The sequence below is a fragment of the Labeo rohita genome, chromosome 5 (assembly GCF_022985175.1).
Source record: "Labeo rohita strain BAU-BD-2019 chromosome 5, IGBB_LRoh.1.0, whole genome shotgun sequence".
Lineage (NCBI taxonomy): Eukaryota > Metazoa > Chordata > Actinopteri > Cypriniformes > Cyprinidae > Labeo > Labeo rohita.
This window is the reverse complement of record NC_066873.1, coordinates 31,800,044-31,815,948: the sequence shown is the minus strand read 5'-3', so window position 1 is coordinate 31,815,948 and position 15,905 is coordinate 31,800,044. Positions and strand designations below refer to the sequence as shown.

At 38.4% G+C, this 15,905-nt stretch overlaps 2 protein-coding genes across 4 annotated transcripts in view; both read right to left on the bottom strand.

Moving 5' to 3' along the window:
- gas2l1 (growth arrest-specific 2 like 1) overlaps positions 1–2,521 on the bottom strand; it is a 36,647-nt gene extending 34,126 nt beyond the window's left edge. The window contains exon 1 of the mRNA XM_051110467.1: positions 996–2,521. Coding sequence (XP_050966424.1) covers positions 996–1,685 — 690 coding nt within the window. The 5' untranslated portion in view covers positions 1,686–2,521. The remainder of the gene's footprint in view (positions 1–995) is intronic.
- A 3,352-nt stretch (positions 2,522–5,873) lies between these two features.
- ewsr1b (EWS RNA-binding protein 1b) lies at positions 5,874–15,715 on the bottom strand. 3 transcript variants are annotated; one of them, XM_051110111.1, is made up of 16 exons: positions 15,624–15,715; positions 14,701–14,737; positions 14,547–14,598; positions 13,974–14,133; positions 13,162–13,345; positions 12,047–12,303; positions 11,813–11,951; positions 10,028–10,065; positions 9,550–9,582; positions 8,586–8,698; positions 8,327–8,456; positions 7,068–7,178; positions 6,853–6,979; positions 6,634–6,731; positions 6,332–6,548; positions 5,874–6,231 (listed from the first exon to the last, which is right to left on the bottom strand). In XM_051110111.1, the coding sequence occupies exons 1-16, from the start codon at positions 15,637–15,639 to the stop codon at positions 6,195–6,197; spliced, it is 1,749 nt and encodes a 582-aa protein (XP_050966068.1). In that variant the 5' UTR covers positions 15,640–15,715; the 3' UTR covers positions 5,874–6,194. The 3 variants fall into 3 exon arrangements, with proteins under 3 accessions (XP_050966068.1, XP_050966070.1, XP_050966069.1); XM_051110113.1 differs by having other exon boundaries at positions 12,086–12,303; XM_051110112.1 differs by having other exon boundaries at positions 13,974–14,130.
- Between the last annotated feature and the right edge of the window lie 190 nt (positions 15,716–15,905).

Below are 15,905 nucleotides of genomic sequence, written 5' to 3'. Positions count from 1 at the left end.
GCCATTCACTTCAAAAAATTAATTTAAATGGTTCAGTTAATGAATTTAGATGGTTTCAAACTATTTTTTCATTAGTTATGAAGGCTTTGACACATGGTCAAAATCTATAAATATTCACAAATATGGCATTCACTTCAATAAATTCATTTAGATGGTTCAGTTAATGAATTTAGATGGTTTCAAACTAATTTTCTTCATTAGTTATGAGGGCTTTCACACAAGGTTATGACAAAAAAATTAAGCCACAATTACTTAAAACAACAAAACTAGCCTGGTTGGCTTTAATCATCGTAGTAAGTGAAATATTCAAAAAAGAGCTTAACAAGAAGACTGGCTTTTATTTTACATTATTTTTGAATGTTTTTTATAAATATCTAATCTATTACTATGTGATAAATAAACTGCAAAGTTATCTGAAGTAGCCATTCAGATAAAAAGAAAATGAAAATAAATGGTACTTTGGCGTTCACTGTTCTAGAAGAACATTATAGCAATCATTTCAAAGCATCAATTTTGCTAACATTTTGTCCTGTATTTGACAAATCAGTTCCATGAGATGCAGCTGTTTTTCCTAGGCTGAAATTTGAGATGAAGAGCCATCTAAGGTAAAAGTTGAATTCTGTGCAAAGTCAAGATTTGATAGAAAATCTATTTACATCTGCTATGAGTAGCAGCAATGGAAGAGTGAGTGCTCAGGAGGTACCCTACGATAACCTCTATGTAATTTCTGCTCCATATAAACAAACAGTGACACCAGAAATCATGTTCAATCCTGCACATTCCACAGTGAATCACATCCATGTCTGGCGTTCTGACATGTAGGATGTTTTAACTATTAAAATGCAACAAGTTCTGAATACCACCAACCTGTAGTCTTTCTCAGAAGATTAATAATAACCCAACAGTACCCTATGCAATGTTAATAACCCACTAATTGCTATTGTTTAAGCTGATAGCTGAAGCTGAGACCCTATGCTGACAGCTGTCAAACTCACCAGCTCGTCCAGGTTGCGCATATCCAGCAGGACTCTCTTCTGCTGCTGCTGCCACCGGGCCAGCAGCTCTGGGTCGGGCTCGCCGATGCTCTTCTTGCGGCTGTACGTCCTGCTCGGCGGGCTCTGCGACTCCCCCAGAGCCTCCTGAGTCAGGTTCTCCTGGTCCCGTATCTCCTCCTCGATCTCCTCCTCGAGTTGAATCAACATGGGGGCCAGCATGCCAAATTTGGCCCCCCGGCGAGCCACCTCCAACAGGCAGAGCACGAAATTCTTCTCGTTGCACCTCTCCACCAGGTCGTTGGTCTCAAACATGAGCACATCTTTAATCCAGAGCTCCTGCCTGCACCAGCCTATAAAGTTCGACACGTTGTCTCTGGCCAAAAACGAGCCCGGTATGACGTTCCTCGACTGGAAGACCACGTCCTTGCTGGGTATCCGCAACGAAAGCGCCGCATCTGGATACTGGGTCTTGAATTCGAGGGCGGCGCGGTTCACGTTGTTGGCATGCCGGCAGAGCGCGCAGCCGGTCTCCAGACCCTCCATAAAAGTGTCCGCCGTGATGTCCAAGTCGTACAGCGTGTTCAGCCATTCAGCCAGATCCTCCTTCATGGCATACAGGTATTCCTCGCTGGATTTGAACGGCCTGATGCTTTTGGAGGCGGCGGACTGAATGTTGCTCTGATCGGCCATATTATAAGGAAAACGTGTATCAATCAAGGCACGAAATGACGGTACAGTAATCCTCCATTAACAGCGCTGGGAAAGGCATAACGACGCGCGGTAGGAGCTCCTAAAGCGGGCCGCCTTGACTCACAGCGCCGAGGTGCAGCTGTGGGATTCCGCGATGGATTCCGGATGTCTGTGAGATACCCGCCTCCTTCAATGACCACATAGCGATTACTCTTTCCCCCTATGGAAGTCCGGACCGAAACAGAAACAGGACAATTATCGGTACATGACAGCTCGACGACATACTATCCCATTTGACGCGCTATCGTTGTGTATGAGGAGCATCCGCATTGGCTAAAAGCGCTCCGCAACGCCTCGTTTATTCATTCGCTCACACCAATTCGGAGGACGCATGGCCGATTGAGGCAGGAAGGCAGCCCCGGTCTACTGGGGCACTTTAATAACAATCTTCGTCAGTTGGAAATGATCCGACCGTCCTATGCGCCGCCTCCTGCACAACACGTTGAGCTGCAGTGGCTTATACATTGACTTACATCTCATTAGAGGATCAACGGCAACTTTATCCTTGCGCATCCCCTTTATTTCAATTGCCCAAGCTGCTACCAACGACCAAACCGTTTAAATTTGCATCTGACATTCGGCTGATACCAATCATTTTATTCAAATACAGTTACTGTTTTGCAGTTGAGCGAAAATAGAAACGAGGATGTTGTTTGTGCTTATCATATCTTCGATTTGCATGTTCGTTGATGGGAACAGGGATCCTGAGATTGCTTCACGCATGTAAAAAATCAGGTTTAATCAGCGCGACATTGATCATGTAATATGTGTGCACAATGACGCGCAAATGACCTCAGACTGTGATGTAATTAAAAGTACTTATCTACCTTAATGCGATAATAAACTGGGGTTAATATAAGGAATAGTAAGGCGACGCAAAGCGGAAGGATATTGTACCATGGTGACTGTACACTATCCCGCTTATTTATACAAATATTTAGCAAACAAAATTTTAAAATAAAATAAATAGTAATTATTATTTTATTTAAGCTTTCGTTAAAAAAAAAGTACTCCATCTAACGTTAGGTATGAAACAAACGGTTTATCAACAATACGAACGCTACATCAAACAATATTACAATATTACTTTATATGTCTAAGCTGCTATTCTAGTCACTTTTTCAGTGGACTAGTTAGCAAACATATTTAGCTACAATTACGCCCAGCTCCTAACTTCCATTACCTGTTCGTCGTTGACCGATGTTTCCACAAACTAGCCATTTTAACTAGCGTTGAGTTTACTAAAACAGCGAGATCGCGGAGTAATTTCAGAGACGTACAAGTAGCGCCGGTATGTTGCGCAACGGTAAAACGTCGAGATTTACTGACCTTAATTAGAATCAGGTATTTTTTTAAACTGTGAAATAAATATTTGTTGTGTTTGGTTGTCATATCCACATTTTTCTTCCCGTAAGAGTAAGCGCGGCCATTTGTACATTTTTTTGGGGTCTGACTTCCGGTCTCATCCGTGTCCAGCTATTTTAGGCTGTACAAAACGTTTGTTTTGCTGCTTAATATGGCAAATTGGTGTGTTTTACTATATTATTTTAATGTATTATCTTAATTATGAGCACACTTTCTAGTGCAAACAGTTTTACCATTTACTGCACAATGTTATTCTTCTGATAATGAACCAGAAGTCTCACCCATACACTGTAAAAAGTAGAAAAAACACAATTTGTTGAGTCAGCTTAAAATAATTTGTTACCCTGCTGCCTTAAAATTTTAAGTTCAGTCAACTAAAATAAGTTTAGTCAACTTGAAATGTTAAGTTGTACTAAGGAACAACTTAGATATTTGTGTTTGCTAAACTTAACAGATGGGTAAGTAACCCAGCTGCCTTAAAATTTTAAGTTGATTCAACTCAAATATCTAAGTTATCACTTAGTATAATTTAACATTTCAAGTTGAATAAACTTTTTTTTGAGTTGACTGAACTTAAAATTTTAAGGCAGCCAGGTTACAAATTATTTTAAGTTGACTCAACAAATTGTTTTTTACAGTGTAGGCTTACCTCTCCGTTATAGAAAAAGGTGGATATAAACTTAATAAAAAGTGTAAAACCATCTTGTTACTCTACTTATGTAAAGATCACTGCATAACTAATCTTTAATCATTAATCAATGAGAAAACTCAGAAAGTGTTTGCCACTTCATCTGCTCCATTGTTCAGTAACACCAATCTTTCTTTGATCCACATTTCCAAAAACCCTCAATGCCAAACTTTAATCAAGACCGTCAAATTAAATTAATGTGGTTGTTCAACAAGCTCTGTTCCTGTTTGGGCTCCAAACCTTTAGTCAAGGCTTACTTGTCTCACACTACTCTGCCAATGGTCTTGGTCATCAGCAAATGAAAGGGACCATTCTGAATAGGCAGACAAAAGACAGACATGAAGACATCATCATGATGTTAATCAGCGCTCATTTGTCTCCTTTAAACAATTAGTTCAATGGCTGTAGGACGACTGAAAGTCTGTCTTCAGAAACTCAACTCTTAACAACCAAAGGTCAAAGCCACATGGGCACATGCTGTGAATGAGAAGACAAAATAACTTGAAACAGGTGTCATGGTTTAATACAAACCTTCCGAATCTTAGTGGATCAGAAATGATCCTTATGAGGGAAAAACTCAAGTGTCCAGCTTCCCTCCCTAGTGTCACCCTATTTTAAGAGTCACTTTTGCTTGGATGTTTTTGTGGTATGTCACCAAACAAGCCAACTGCAGATTTAAATCACACCCACTCTCCTCTAAATATAACAGCAGACCAACTATAAGACATTATTACGATTGTTTTTGTGCATTGTTGAGCTTTCTTTTACTTTCTCTTGAACATGAACCCCTAACATGGGATCTGAGAGCATAAATGGAAATGTTTTTACTTTCTTTTGTTTTACTTCCTGCTCAGGCAGTGTGCTCTTCAATAGCTCGGCCTGGACTACTGCAGTGTGTGATTCCAACAACAGCCGCGCAGCCAAAGGGAGGCCCTTGTTTTGATTTGAAAAGCGTCGGTTGTTTCTTTAAGAGAGCTAGACGGAGGGGAGGACACACAGTGAGAGAAGGAATGAGATCATTCTTTCGAGGCCTGGATGAATCAGCTTTTCTGTGAACACGCACACACAAAAAACCAGTTCAGTTCATTCCATAGCTCTCCAGCAAGTGAGCATTTGGCTCCAACATGTCCATTAAAAAGGCGTCAGTCAGTGAAATTTAAATGAAACACAATGCCATTCTGTGCTTTGAAAAATGTCATGACTGAGAATCACCTTTGCTTAATTCAGTTTGAGTGTAATTAAATTAGATAAGAACTTAAGATAGGTTTTGCAAGCAAGTTCCAAAGCTGGTACAAGCATCATCCTGTCAGCTCCTGCCAACACTTCAATTAATAAGAGCAATAAATCAACAAGGCTTTTGGTGAACACATGCCAGATGCTTTGCAGATGAAGTAAAATCTTTATAATGGTCTAGAGCTTCAAGAGACCACTGTTTCAACTTGTGCTGTTATATAAGTTAAACATCAGGAGAGAAAACACTTGAGTTTATACATTAAAACGTCTTAAAAGAAACTTTCTGCACAGGTAGTGACTAAACGGCTTTACATTTCCTCCAAAAATGTAGTTAAATGTAACAGTAACTGCTCATAGTTCTGAAAAACGTTGCACAGTATTTTTAATTGTAAGCCAGAATTCTTGAAACAAAAAAAAAAAAAATAAAAAAAAAATTTAAGATCAGACTATAGATTCAGATAAGCCAACAATGGTCATCAAGAGGCTCTAATGGAGGCTTAGTCATGCTCTGATAACAGAGCTAGCATCATTTTACTTGGTACTCAGCAGATAAATCTGCTCTATCATGCACATGATAGTGATGGAAACAGAACAAATGAGACACCTAATGGTTAAAGCCTGAATTGCACCTATTCATAAAGGTAGTGCATGTTATTAGATACTCATATCCTGTTGCTGTTTTGAAATGTCCTTTCAGAGCTTAAAGCATGAAACAACAGCCTATTAAACAACCATTTTAAAGACACATGAATAGATAGCATGTATAGTATAGTAATAGCTGCCAGCCTCAGTAAGCAAAAACCACAGTATGAAAAGGGATCAAACAAAAACCAGCAAAACAATTGGAGGTGGAAAAGTTTATTTTTTTTAAAAACAGTTCAAAGTACATAGTTACATAGAGAGACACTTAAGACGGACATCCCCAAAAATGACTACAGGGCAACTGAGTATCTTAAAAAGAAAAAAAAGCCATTATTGCATACAAAAAAAAAGAAACCTAAAGGTTTAACTAAAACCACAAAGTGGTACTGAAATTAAAAACAAAGGAAAAGCAACCAAAAAAAAAAAAAAAAGATAGCCATGTATAAATATGGAATCATAAATAAAAAGAACTTTTAAAACTTTTTCCTCTATGTAAATTTTCTTTTGCTTGACGAATGATCTCAGTAGGGTCTCTCTCTGCGCTCCTGACGATGATCCCTGTTAAACAAATGAAATACATGCATCAAGTACATGAAGCACCACACAGACCACAGCACACTACGTTCGTCCCGTTATACTCACAGTATGTGATGCTCACCTCATATCCATCTTGCCTGGGGGTCCCATGCCTCTCCTGCCCCCTCTGTCCATGGGAGGACCACCCCTGCTGCCTCCTCTGAATCCACCCCTGTCCATACCACCACGGCCTCCTCTGAAGCCACCACGATCTCCTCCCCAGCCTCCACGCATGCCCCCCGGACCACCACGATCCATTCCTCTGCCGCCCCTCATTCCACCTCTGCCACGATCACCACCTTATTTCACAGTTAAATCACGCTTTGTTACACCAACACAAATCAGATATCAGACGTTGCAGGAAGACCGTTAACCTGCATGTACCTGCAGAAGGGAAGGGAGGACCTCCAAGGCCTTCAGGTTTTGGAGCTTTACATTGGTTACACTCTGTTCTCCAGGAGAAGTTCTGATTTCCACATCCACTGTTAATGAGAATTGAAGCAGACAGCCAGAAACAGATGTCAACATCGCTTTTTTTGCTTATTCAGCAGGCCTCACGTACTGCACAATAGATTCATCATAATTTAGTTGTGCATAACTCACGGGTTGGGACATTCCCAGTCGCCAGCTCTCTTCTGCACGTTGCCTCCTGGAGGCCCGTTCCAACCCATTCCACCTCGTGGGCCTCCACGAGGGGGGAAACCACCTCTGTCTCCTCCTCTTCCCATACCTGTTAAGATATAAAAACAAAGTCACCATCATAATACAAAAACACCCTCCACTTGAAGGATACCTTTTGTGTTAAGGACTTCTCATACCTCGGTCCATCCCAGGGCCACCTCTCATTGACATTCCTCCTCTCATACCCCCCATCATGGGTTTCCGGCGAGCCATAGCGACTTTTATCCTCCGGCCCTGGAACTCCTTACCTGAGACAAAGGAGCAGGTGAATATTTGAGAACATGTTTAAAAACAGAAGTGAAAAATAGAGATTTTGAGTGAACAGACAGAATGATGTTAAAAGGAACCCCAGGTATTAAGACTTGTATGGCTTTATTGAACGTAAAAGTCTCGAACTGAAATATCTAGCAGAAAACACATGAAAGACTGCGTAATCAAAAAAACCAAAAAACAAAACCAAAAAAAAAAAAAAACAACAACCAACAACAACAACAACACATTGTTTTATACATATATTGGACAATGGGGGTGCCATTATTTCAATGACGTTGATGGCGGAGTTACTGTTGCTACCCGTCACTATTTTTACCGCAACACAATCCAGAAAATAAAATACTGATATGATGGTACATTGCACAGTTTCTGTTTGCAATTTTCAGTCAAAGGGCAACAAGAGAAGCGATGTAAGTGTCCACCGCTTTTCATAAGATAAGAGGAGCACAGAATTAGAAGATGCCTGTGGACAAATAAAACTTCCTAAAAGCAAAGCATCTTTGTTCTCTCCACTTTAGCCCTAATGCCTTTGTGGCTTTTAGTAGACCACAGCTACTAAAAGAGCTTACAAATGGCAAAGACGAGAAAAGCTAGATGCCATCCTAGCAGGATGTGAACATGCTAATTCTTCTCATGACACTGCAGCCACTGAAGTAGTTTCTCGGCGCAGATTTCACTCGATATCTGGGACGTTTGGACACCTTGTGGGGAAAAATCAATAGTACAGCATTTGGTTTAAGCCTACAGTTACATCCTTTGCCACCTGTATGCTCTTTCAGTAGCCATGGTCATCATATCAGTATTTTATTTTCAGAGTTGTGTATTCTGAATCGTGTTGCGGTAAAAATGGCAACAGGTAGCGTAAGTAGCTCACCGAGCACAACCATTTTACATCAGTCCAAAATATGTATAAAACAATATTTTTTAAAATAAAATGAAATCTTTCATGGGTTTTCTCCTACATATTTCAGCAAGAGACATAATTTACATTATATTGAGCCACACATGTCATAATACCCAGGGTTCCCTTTAACACAGCTGATGGAGAAAAAAAAAAAAAGATCTGAATCTGATCCATCCAAGTTCATATAAAATATGAGGTTAACAAAAATGAGAAACCAACCATCGAAGTGTTCAACAGCAGCTTTGGCAAAAGCAGGTTCCTCATAGGACAGTGTGGCATCTCCCTTTGGTTTGCCAGTGTCTTTATCTGTGTAGATGTTTATGGCTGGTTGGTTTAAACGCCGATTTATCTATAAGAAACAAATTGTCAGGATGGCTATAAAAGTGCAAACTATCAAAGCAGCCACTACAACAGCAGCAGAATTTTGATAAAAGGTTGACACTGGTATTCAGAATTTGTTAGTTATGTAGCTCCTCACCCGTATCGGTCCACAGTGTTTGAAGAAGTCGGCCATCTCTGGTAGAGTGGCATTTTCAGTGAGGCCTGTGATGTAGATGGTGCTGTTCTCAGAGTCCTGCTCTCCTGGATGCCCTGTTTGCGAGAAAAAATTAAAAATAATAATAATTAAAATCTAATTTAACTTTCATATCCAAGATGTATTTGTAATGCATCACTAAACTATGGTTAAAAAAACTTAGTAAGAATTTTTTTTTGTTGTTGAAAGCAGCCTTTTTTGGTACTCAAGGATGCATTTATTTGATCAAATATGTGACCCAGGACCACAAAACCAGTCAATGTTTTAATGCTGAGATTTATATCTGAAATGAAATGATTATCTGAAAGTTGTAGTAAGCTTTCCATAGATGTATGGTTTAAGATAGGACAATATTTGGCTGAGATACAACTTTTGAAAAACTGGAATCTGATGGTGCAAAAATTGAGGGGGGAAAAATAAAAATGAAAAATAATTCACCTTTAAAGCAGTCCAAATGAAGTTTTTAGCAATGCACATTACCAGTCAAAAATTAAGTTCATGTTTATGGTAGGAAGTTTATCAAAAATTCTGACCCATACAATGTATTGTTAGCTGTTGCTACGAATATACCCTTGCTTACTTAAAATGGCAATATTTGGAAGAATCCAAAATCCATTACTACAGTCCTCAGTGTTACAAAAGCCTTCAGAAATCACTTTAATATGCTGATTTGTTGCTCAAGATACATTTATCAATGTTGAAAAGAGCTGTTGCTGCTTAATGTGTGTGGAAACACAGCATTGTGAATTTTAAGTATATTTTAATAATTCCAAAGAACAGCACTGTAACAAATGCAGAAAGTCTGTCACTTTTATACAAGTTACTGCATTCTCAATTTAAAAAAATAAAAAATAAAAAAAATCTAATGTACAACTCAAAAGAAAAGAGGATAATTTACAGCACATACCCATGTCACGATCCATTCCACCCCTCATGCCGTCTGGGTTTCCATTAATCACAGAAGAGAAAGACAAGAAACACTATTAGACAATGACATCACATCTTAAAAGCAAACCTGCCCATCTGCCAAGACAAAAAAAAAAAAACCTGTGAGCAGTATTAAAATACATTGAGAAGTAATGACCATTTTCAGGATTACCCTTGACCACAATAGATACTCAATGAAATGTGAAAAATCCAGAATTTAAAAAAAAACAAAGACGCTTCTGTCAAAGGACACGTCTCAACTTTTGAAGAAATCCAAATATAAACCATTAGGACACTCTTGTTTTTTTTTTTTTTTGTTTAAAAAAAAAAAAAAAAAAAAAAAAAAAAAAAAAAAAAAAGTGGCACACCAAATGGAATCTCTTAAGGACACATAGGCGTGAATGGCCTCTACATTAACTCGAGTGGACTAGCCAATGGAATACGCTTTAGGAACTTACCACCAGGCTTATTGAAGCCCCCTCTGTCTCCAGCGATGCTAAACATGAAGATATGAAGGCGATATTCCTTTTAGTCTCCAACCATAGGACTTGAGTAGGAAATGAACACAATATCTCCCTCTAACTTTGCAAATGGCCCATTTAATAAATGTACACTGTTTTTAGTAACTAATTGGGCTGCATCATGACTTCAACATGTTATATGGTATTTAACAGTTTGGTTGCACTAATGTAAAAAGACATCCACATAGGACCAGAAATACATTGCATTTTTGTAAACCTTTTTTTAAATGAGATGAATTGTCAAGTTAGATTGGTGCCTCATGCTCTGGGCTGCAACCAATGTAAAATGAATGTTGAGGCAAGTTTTAAATACAGCAATCCTTTTAGCTGAAATGAAATAAATTCCTTTAGCTACTTCAATCCAAATTACACCAACACTGAAAAGTACACACAAGAATACATAGTACAAATGACAAATGTTTACAAAGGGTGATAAGTATATAAAAAAAAGAAAATCAAAAAAACAAACAAAAAAAAAAAGCTAAATAAAACCAAAATTAAGTAAATTCCCCATGGTTCTTTGAGCTGTCGCCTTTGAAATGGAAAAAGGTACTTAAAGAATAAGTACTGCTGTTCTTACATCGATCTCTGATACCTGCAGCGTATAAATGTGACAAAGAATGTTAAAACAAGACCTTTGAAATGAGAAAACAGTTCACAAATGCAAAAAATTTTTAAGTACATGAAAATGTATAAAATTTAAATATCAAATGTTTAATAGCATGCTCACCGTCCCTTGAAACATGAATTCAGTTGGACCAGAAATAACTCGATTTTCCTTTTTTGGAGTCAGTGATTACTTGTTTCATTGGTTAAAAAAAAAAAAAAACACCTACTGAAAAGTTTTTGAAGAATTGTTTATGCATTAAAAAAAATAAAAAAAATAAAATACAAAAAAAATAAATAAAAAAACTCTAGTTACCAACAAAGTACTTCAATGTGTGTCCATTAAATATTCAAGGATCCTGTTCAAGATTACTCCAACCATTTTATATAAAAGATCAATTTTTTTCCAATGCTGAACCAACCCTTTGGCCCAATTACTTTCTGTATACTTTCCATAGACAAAGTTCCATTCAAAATTTAAAACCCAGTAAACAAGGATAAAACCTAAACACCCATGCTTGTGTGCCACTGTCTGCTACGATAAAATTACCCAGTAATCTTCCCATTTTTCCAAGACTTGATGCATGTTCTCCCATAATTTTTCCTATTCAAACTCAACAGCAGTACAGATCACCACACTGCTTTTGAAAAAGCAAAATGTTGTAAATTTAGTAGATAGTTTACTGCAACAAAAGAAATTCAGGAAATAGGTTTAATAAAAAGACCTCAACCTCAAACAACACCTCAAATCTTTGATATACTTCCACACTTTAAAGAACCATGAGTAATGAAAAGGCAAAGACCAGTAAGCTATAAGCTTTGTGATCAATCAATGAATTCCTCAGTCGTAGAATAAGTATAAAAGCATCAAATGCCCCTTAATGTTTGTAATATGCAAAACCAAAATAAAACATCCCTGCAACAATACCCCTGTGGTATCATAGAAAGTGGAAGCCTCTACAAATCAAATAATGGTTGAATGAACTACACAAGAAACTCCACTCTTCTTAGACACCTGTACATACAACCCCTGTGTGTGGTGAGTAAATCCACTCACCACACGAGAGAGTGGGAAAATAATGAAGCGTTAGTTACATTAAGAAAGCCTGAACTTACCCCATGCCTCCGCGGCCCATACCCCCACGCCCCCGAGGACCTCCACGATCATAACCATCTCTGCCGGAATCTCCTGGGTATCCACCCCGCTGCTGTGACCCTGGGTAGCCACCGCTCACACCACTCTGACTGTAACTGTCTATAAGAGAGATCACACACAAAGCACATAGCCTTAATTGATAAACTGACTAGAAAACTAACAAAGACATTGTAAAACAGTTAAAGCACCCTTACTATAAGGACTTTGCTGGTTGTAATCATTTTGTGACGCACCCTGCTGGCTGTACTGAGGTTGTCCATAGGAACTGTTTCCCTGCGGCGGGTAGGCAGCAGGTGGGCCCTGCTGAGGTGGTTGTCCCTGCCCATAACTGCTCTGCTGCTGTTGCCCATAGCCTGGCTGCTGTGCCTGGTACCCACCCTGAGGCTGAGAATAAGCTCCAGCCTGGGAATAGGCACCTTGGTTGTAGGCCGGCTGGCCGGTGGCACTATAGCTGCAAGATAAAAGAATTACAAAAAGTTAAAACCATTTATAAGATGTGCACATACTGTACTGTTTAAAAGTGTTACAATAAATAAATAAAATGCTGTCCTTTTGAACTTTCTATTCATTCAAAATAGTTCCCACAAAGATATGGAGCAACACAACTGTTTTCAACATTGATTAAGAGAGACCATGGACCACCAAACCAGTCACCAGGGTTGAAATAATATGAATAAATAAGCATTCCATTGATGTATGGTTTGTTAGGATAGGACAATACCTGTCTGAGATACAACCATTTAAAAATCTGGAATCTGATTTAAAAAAAAAAAAAAAAAAAAAAAAAAAAAAAAAAAAAAAAAGTCAAAATACTGAGAAAAATAACCTTTAAAGCTGTCCAAATTAAGTTCTTAGCAATGCATATTACTAACCAAATTAAGTTTTGATACATTTACAGTAGGAAATTTACAAAACATCTTCATGGAACATGATCTTCACTTAATATCCTAATGATTTTTGGCATAAAAGAAAAACATTTTTGACCCATACAATGCATTTTTTTCGGTATTGCTACAAATATACTAGTGTTACTTAAGACTGGTTTTGCGGTCCAGGGTCACATTTTAACAAAACTTTCTTCATCACCAAATCAGAACATTAGAAATATATCAGCATATTAGCATAAAAAGCTTCTTTGATCTTACATATTGACTACACACAAAAAAAAGGGGGATTTTCATGGGAACTGTGCATTTAAAGTGGCGTTCCCAATCAGGCAGCATGACGAAAGAACGCCATATGGAAATACTGTGGGAGGCTCCATAACAGCATCCTGTTGATGTGATGCTCTAGGAGACGGTCCAGTTACCTCTGAGGAGCGGAGGCAGCAGGCTGCTGGCTGTAGCCGGAATAGGCCGGCTGGGCGGAGTATCCGGGCTGGGAGCCATAGGAGGCCTGGGCGGCAGGGGCAGCAGTGGAGCTGGTGTAGCTACTGGCCCCATAACTCTGTGCAGGCTGATTATAACCTCCTGGCTGTGCTGTTGCATATGCAGCTGAGAGGGAGAACAATGATTTATTATTAGTTAAGAGAATAATTTTCTATGTGCACCTGAATAAACAGCATGACCATGTGTACACGAGAATGAAAATGGTGCAATTTAAAAAGCAGGAATTTCCTAGCCTAACAACTAAAAAGGCGTGGTAGTACCAAAGCCAAGTGTCAAAACATTTTCATTTTCAATGTTCTTGCAATAAATCTACTTTTGTTGATCCTTTTAACTGTAATAAAGCAAGACATTGCTTGCAAATTTCCTCATAAAGCTTGGTCTCTGCATTTCTCTAAGAATCAAACAGAAATCACACTTAATGAACAACAAGTCTGAATCAGGAGAGATTGATTACGTGCAACTGTTTGAACTCTCATTCCGACAGCACTCATTCGCTGAAGAGGATTATTTCTCAGAATTTGTTCATATTAAGAAAAAAACTCATCTACATCTTGGATGGCCTGAGGGCAAGTAAACTTTCAGCAGATTTTGATTTTTTGGATGGATGGATTAATTTAAAAAAAAAAAAAAAAAAAAAAAAAAAAACATTTCAAATCTGTGCAGTCATGCTTCAGTCACTATGACTAACAGGCAAACATACTGGTGTAATAGCGAATAAGCTTCGCCTACAGACCTGGCGCTGCTGCAGCTGCAGTGGTTGCTGCTTGTCCATATGAGGATCCATACTGCTGTTGTGCATACGCTCCAGCAGAGGGCGCTGCCTGACTGTAGGTAGACTCAGGTGCAGCTGCGGGTTGCGCATATGAGCTATAATCTTGCTGAGAATAGCCCTGCTACAAAAGAAACTTGGCTGAATTGCATGCCACTTTTCTCTTTTACACATAAAACATCATTGGATACAACAACCAGGACTGCTCAATTGTTATCAAACAAGTACACAGCGTGTAGAAATTTGGCATTGCAAGTTTCAATGCTCTGAACTATAAAACCCGATTTCACAGACAGGGTTGAGATTAAACCAGGATTAAGCCATAGTTCAATGAGAACATCCAGGTAGTTTTTAATAAACGTGCCTTGGATAAAAACACTACTGATGTGCATCTCGAGACAAAACAATGGAATTGACATTTTAACATCAGTCAGTAAAAGATTCTTTGAGTTAAAACAGCCCAGGCATGCATTTTAATCAGGGATTTGAGCCTTATCTGTGAAACCTGGTTTAAATGTTTGGGACGTTTAGGCCTACCTGTGCAGTTTGTCCATAGCCCTGAGGAGGAGGAGTGGTGTATGACCCATACCTGTGTAAAAAGTGCATTTTTATGTATTTTTTTTTTATAACTTAATAATGAAAAGTAAGCATTGTGTTAGAAAATACAGCATGTTAATGGAAGTGGACTTACGATTGCTGTGCACCAGCCTGGTTGTAGCTGCTATAATCTACAAAGAAATAAATGATTACAAAAGGTTAGAATTCCTGCAAACACTCTTACAGCTGCATAACATCAGGAAAATAAAAATGCACACTGACTGCACATCTAGCGTTTATTACAGGCCGAAAACAATGGAAGACATGCTTGACTTGAGTAAACACCTCAATAGACAATGAAGTGCAGCCTCCTTTTGAATTCCAGTCATTCAAGTGGAACAAAGCTTATATCAGCAAGAAAAGCTTAGTTGTTTAAATTATTAAAACACTCATAAGAAACAGGGGTCCGTGATATTAAACCACAACACTTACATTTTACTTAAAAAAACACGCTATAAAGCTCAATTTGAACGTTTACGATTTTGCGTTATCGTTACTTTAAAACATCTAAAACAAAACTTGCACAAAAAAAACATTTCAGGTGCAAGTTTATTTTACAATACTAAAACAAAGTAAGAGCGCATAACTAACACGAAAGATTGTTTTCGTCGAGGTAGCTGCGTTCTTACTCCCGCTGTTTTTAAACCACGCCTGCTAGCTACTGTTTACTAGTTGAAGCAACGAACGAAACAACGAGCTCTGGATTAAAACACTTAAAAAGAGAAAAAGAAAACTTAAAGTAAATTACTTGCTGGTGTGTCGAACTTATGCTCTTAGTATACTATAAATTAAGTTTTAAAACCGGTTGTGTCACGTTAACCGTCCGTTAGCTTCAAACTACCACCTTGACCTAAAAACACAAAACTGAGGCCGCATGTTCGAGGACCGTTGGTAATACAAAAACTGCCAAATTCTTAACATTATTTAACGTTTACCCCAAATGTGACAATATCTAGCAGTTGCAAAGTACTGAAATTAAAAAAATTAAAAGAACATAAACGAAGAAAAAACACTCACTCGAGACTGACGCCATCTTTCCGTTGGAGAACGTATGCGATGTGAACGACTGTGCATGCGCGGAAAGCGCGCATGCGTGAAATCAATGTGGAACGTACCAACACACCGAGTGAAGAGAGGGCGGCGGATGTAAATCTTTGTTTGTAATTGTTAACATCTTATTCGCCTGATGATTATACAGTTGCGTAGAACAATTATGAATCTGTTCAAAACAGTTTGTTAGTTAAAAAAAAATCCATGAATATAAATTCACAACGTTTTAGAAAACATATTTTGATACTC

Coding starts and splice junctions, on each gene's coding strand:
- ewsr1b (XM_051110111.1), bottom strand. Junction 9,583..10,027: donor GGGCTTCAATAAGCCTGGTG/GTAAGTTCCTAA, acceptor ATGGAAACCCAG/ACGGCATGAGGGGTGGAATG. Junction 7,179..8,326: donor TGCTGTTGAACACTTCGATG/GTTGGTTTCTCA, acceptor CCTTTGTCTCAG/GTAAGGAGTTCCAGGGCCGG.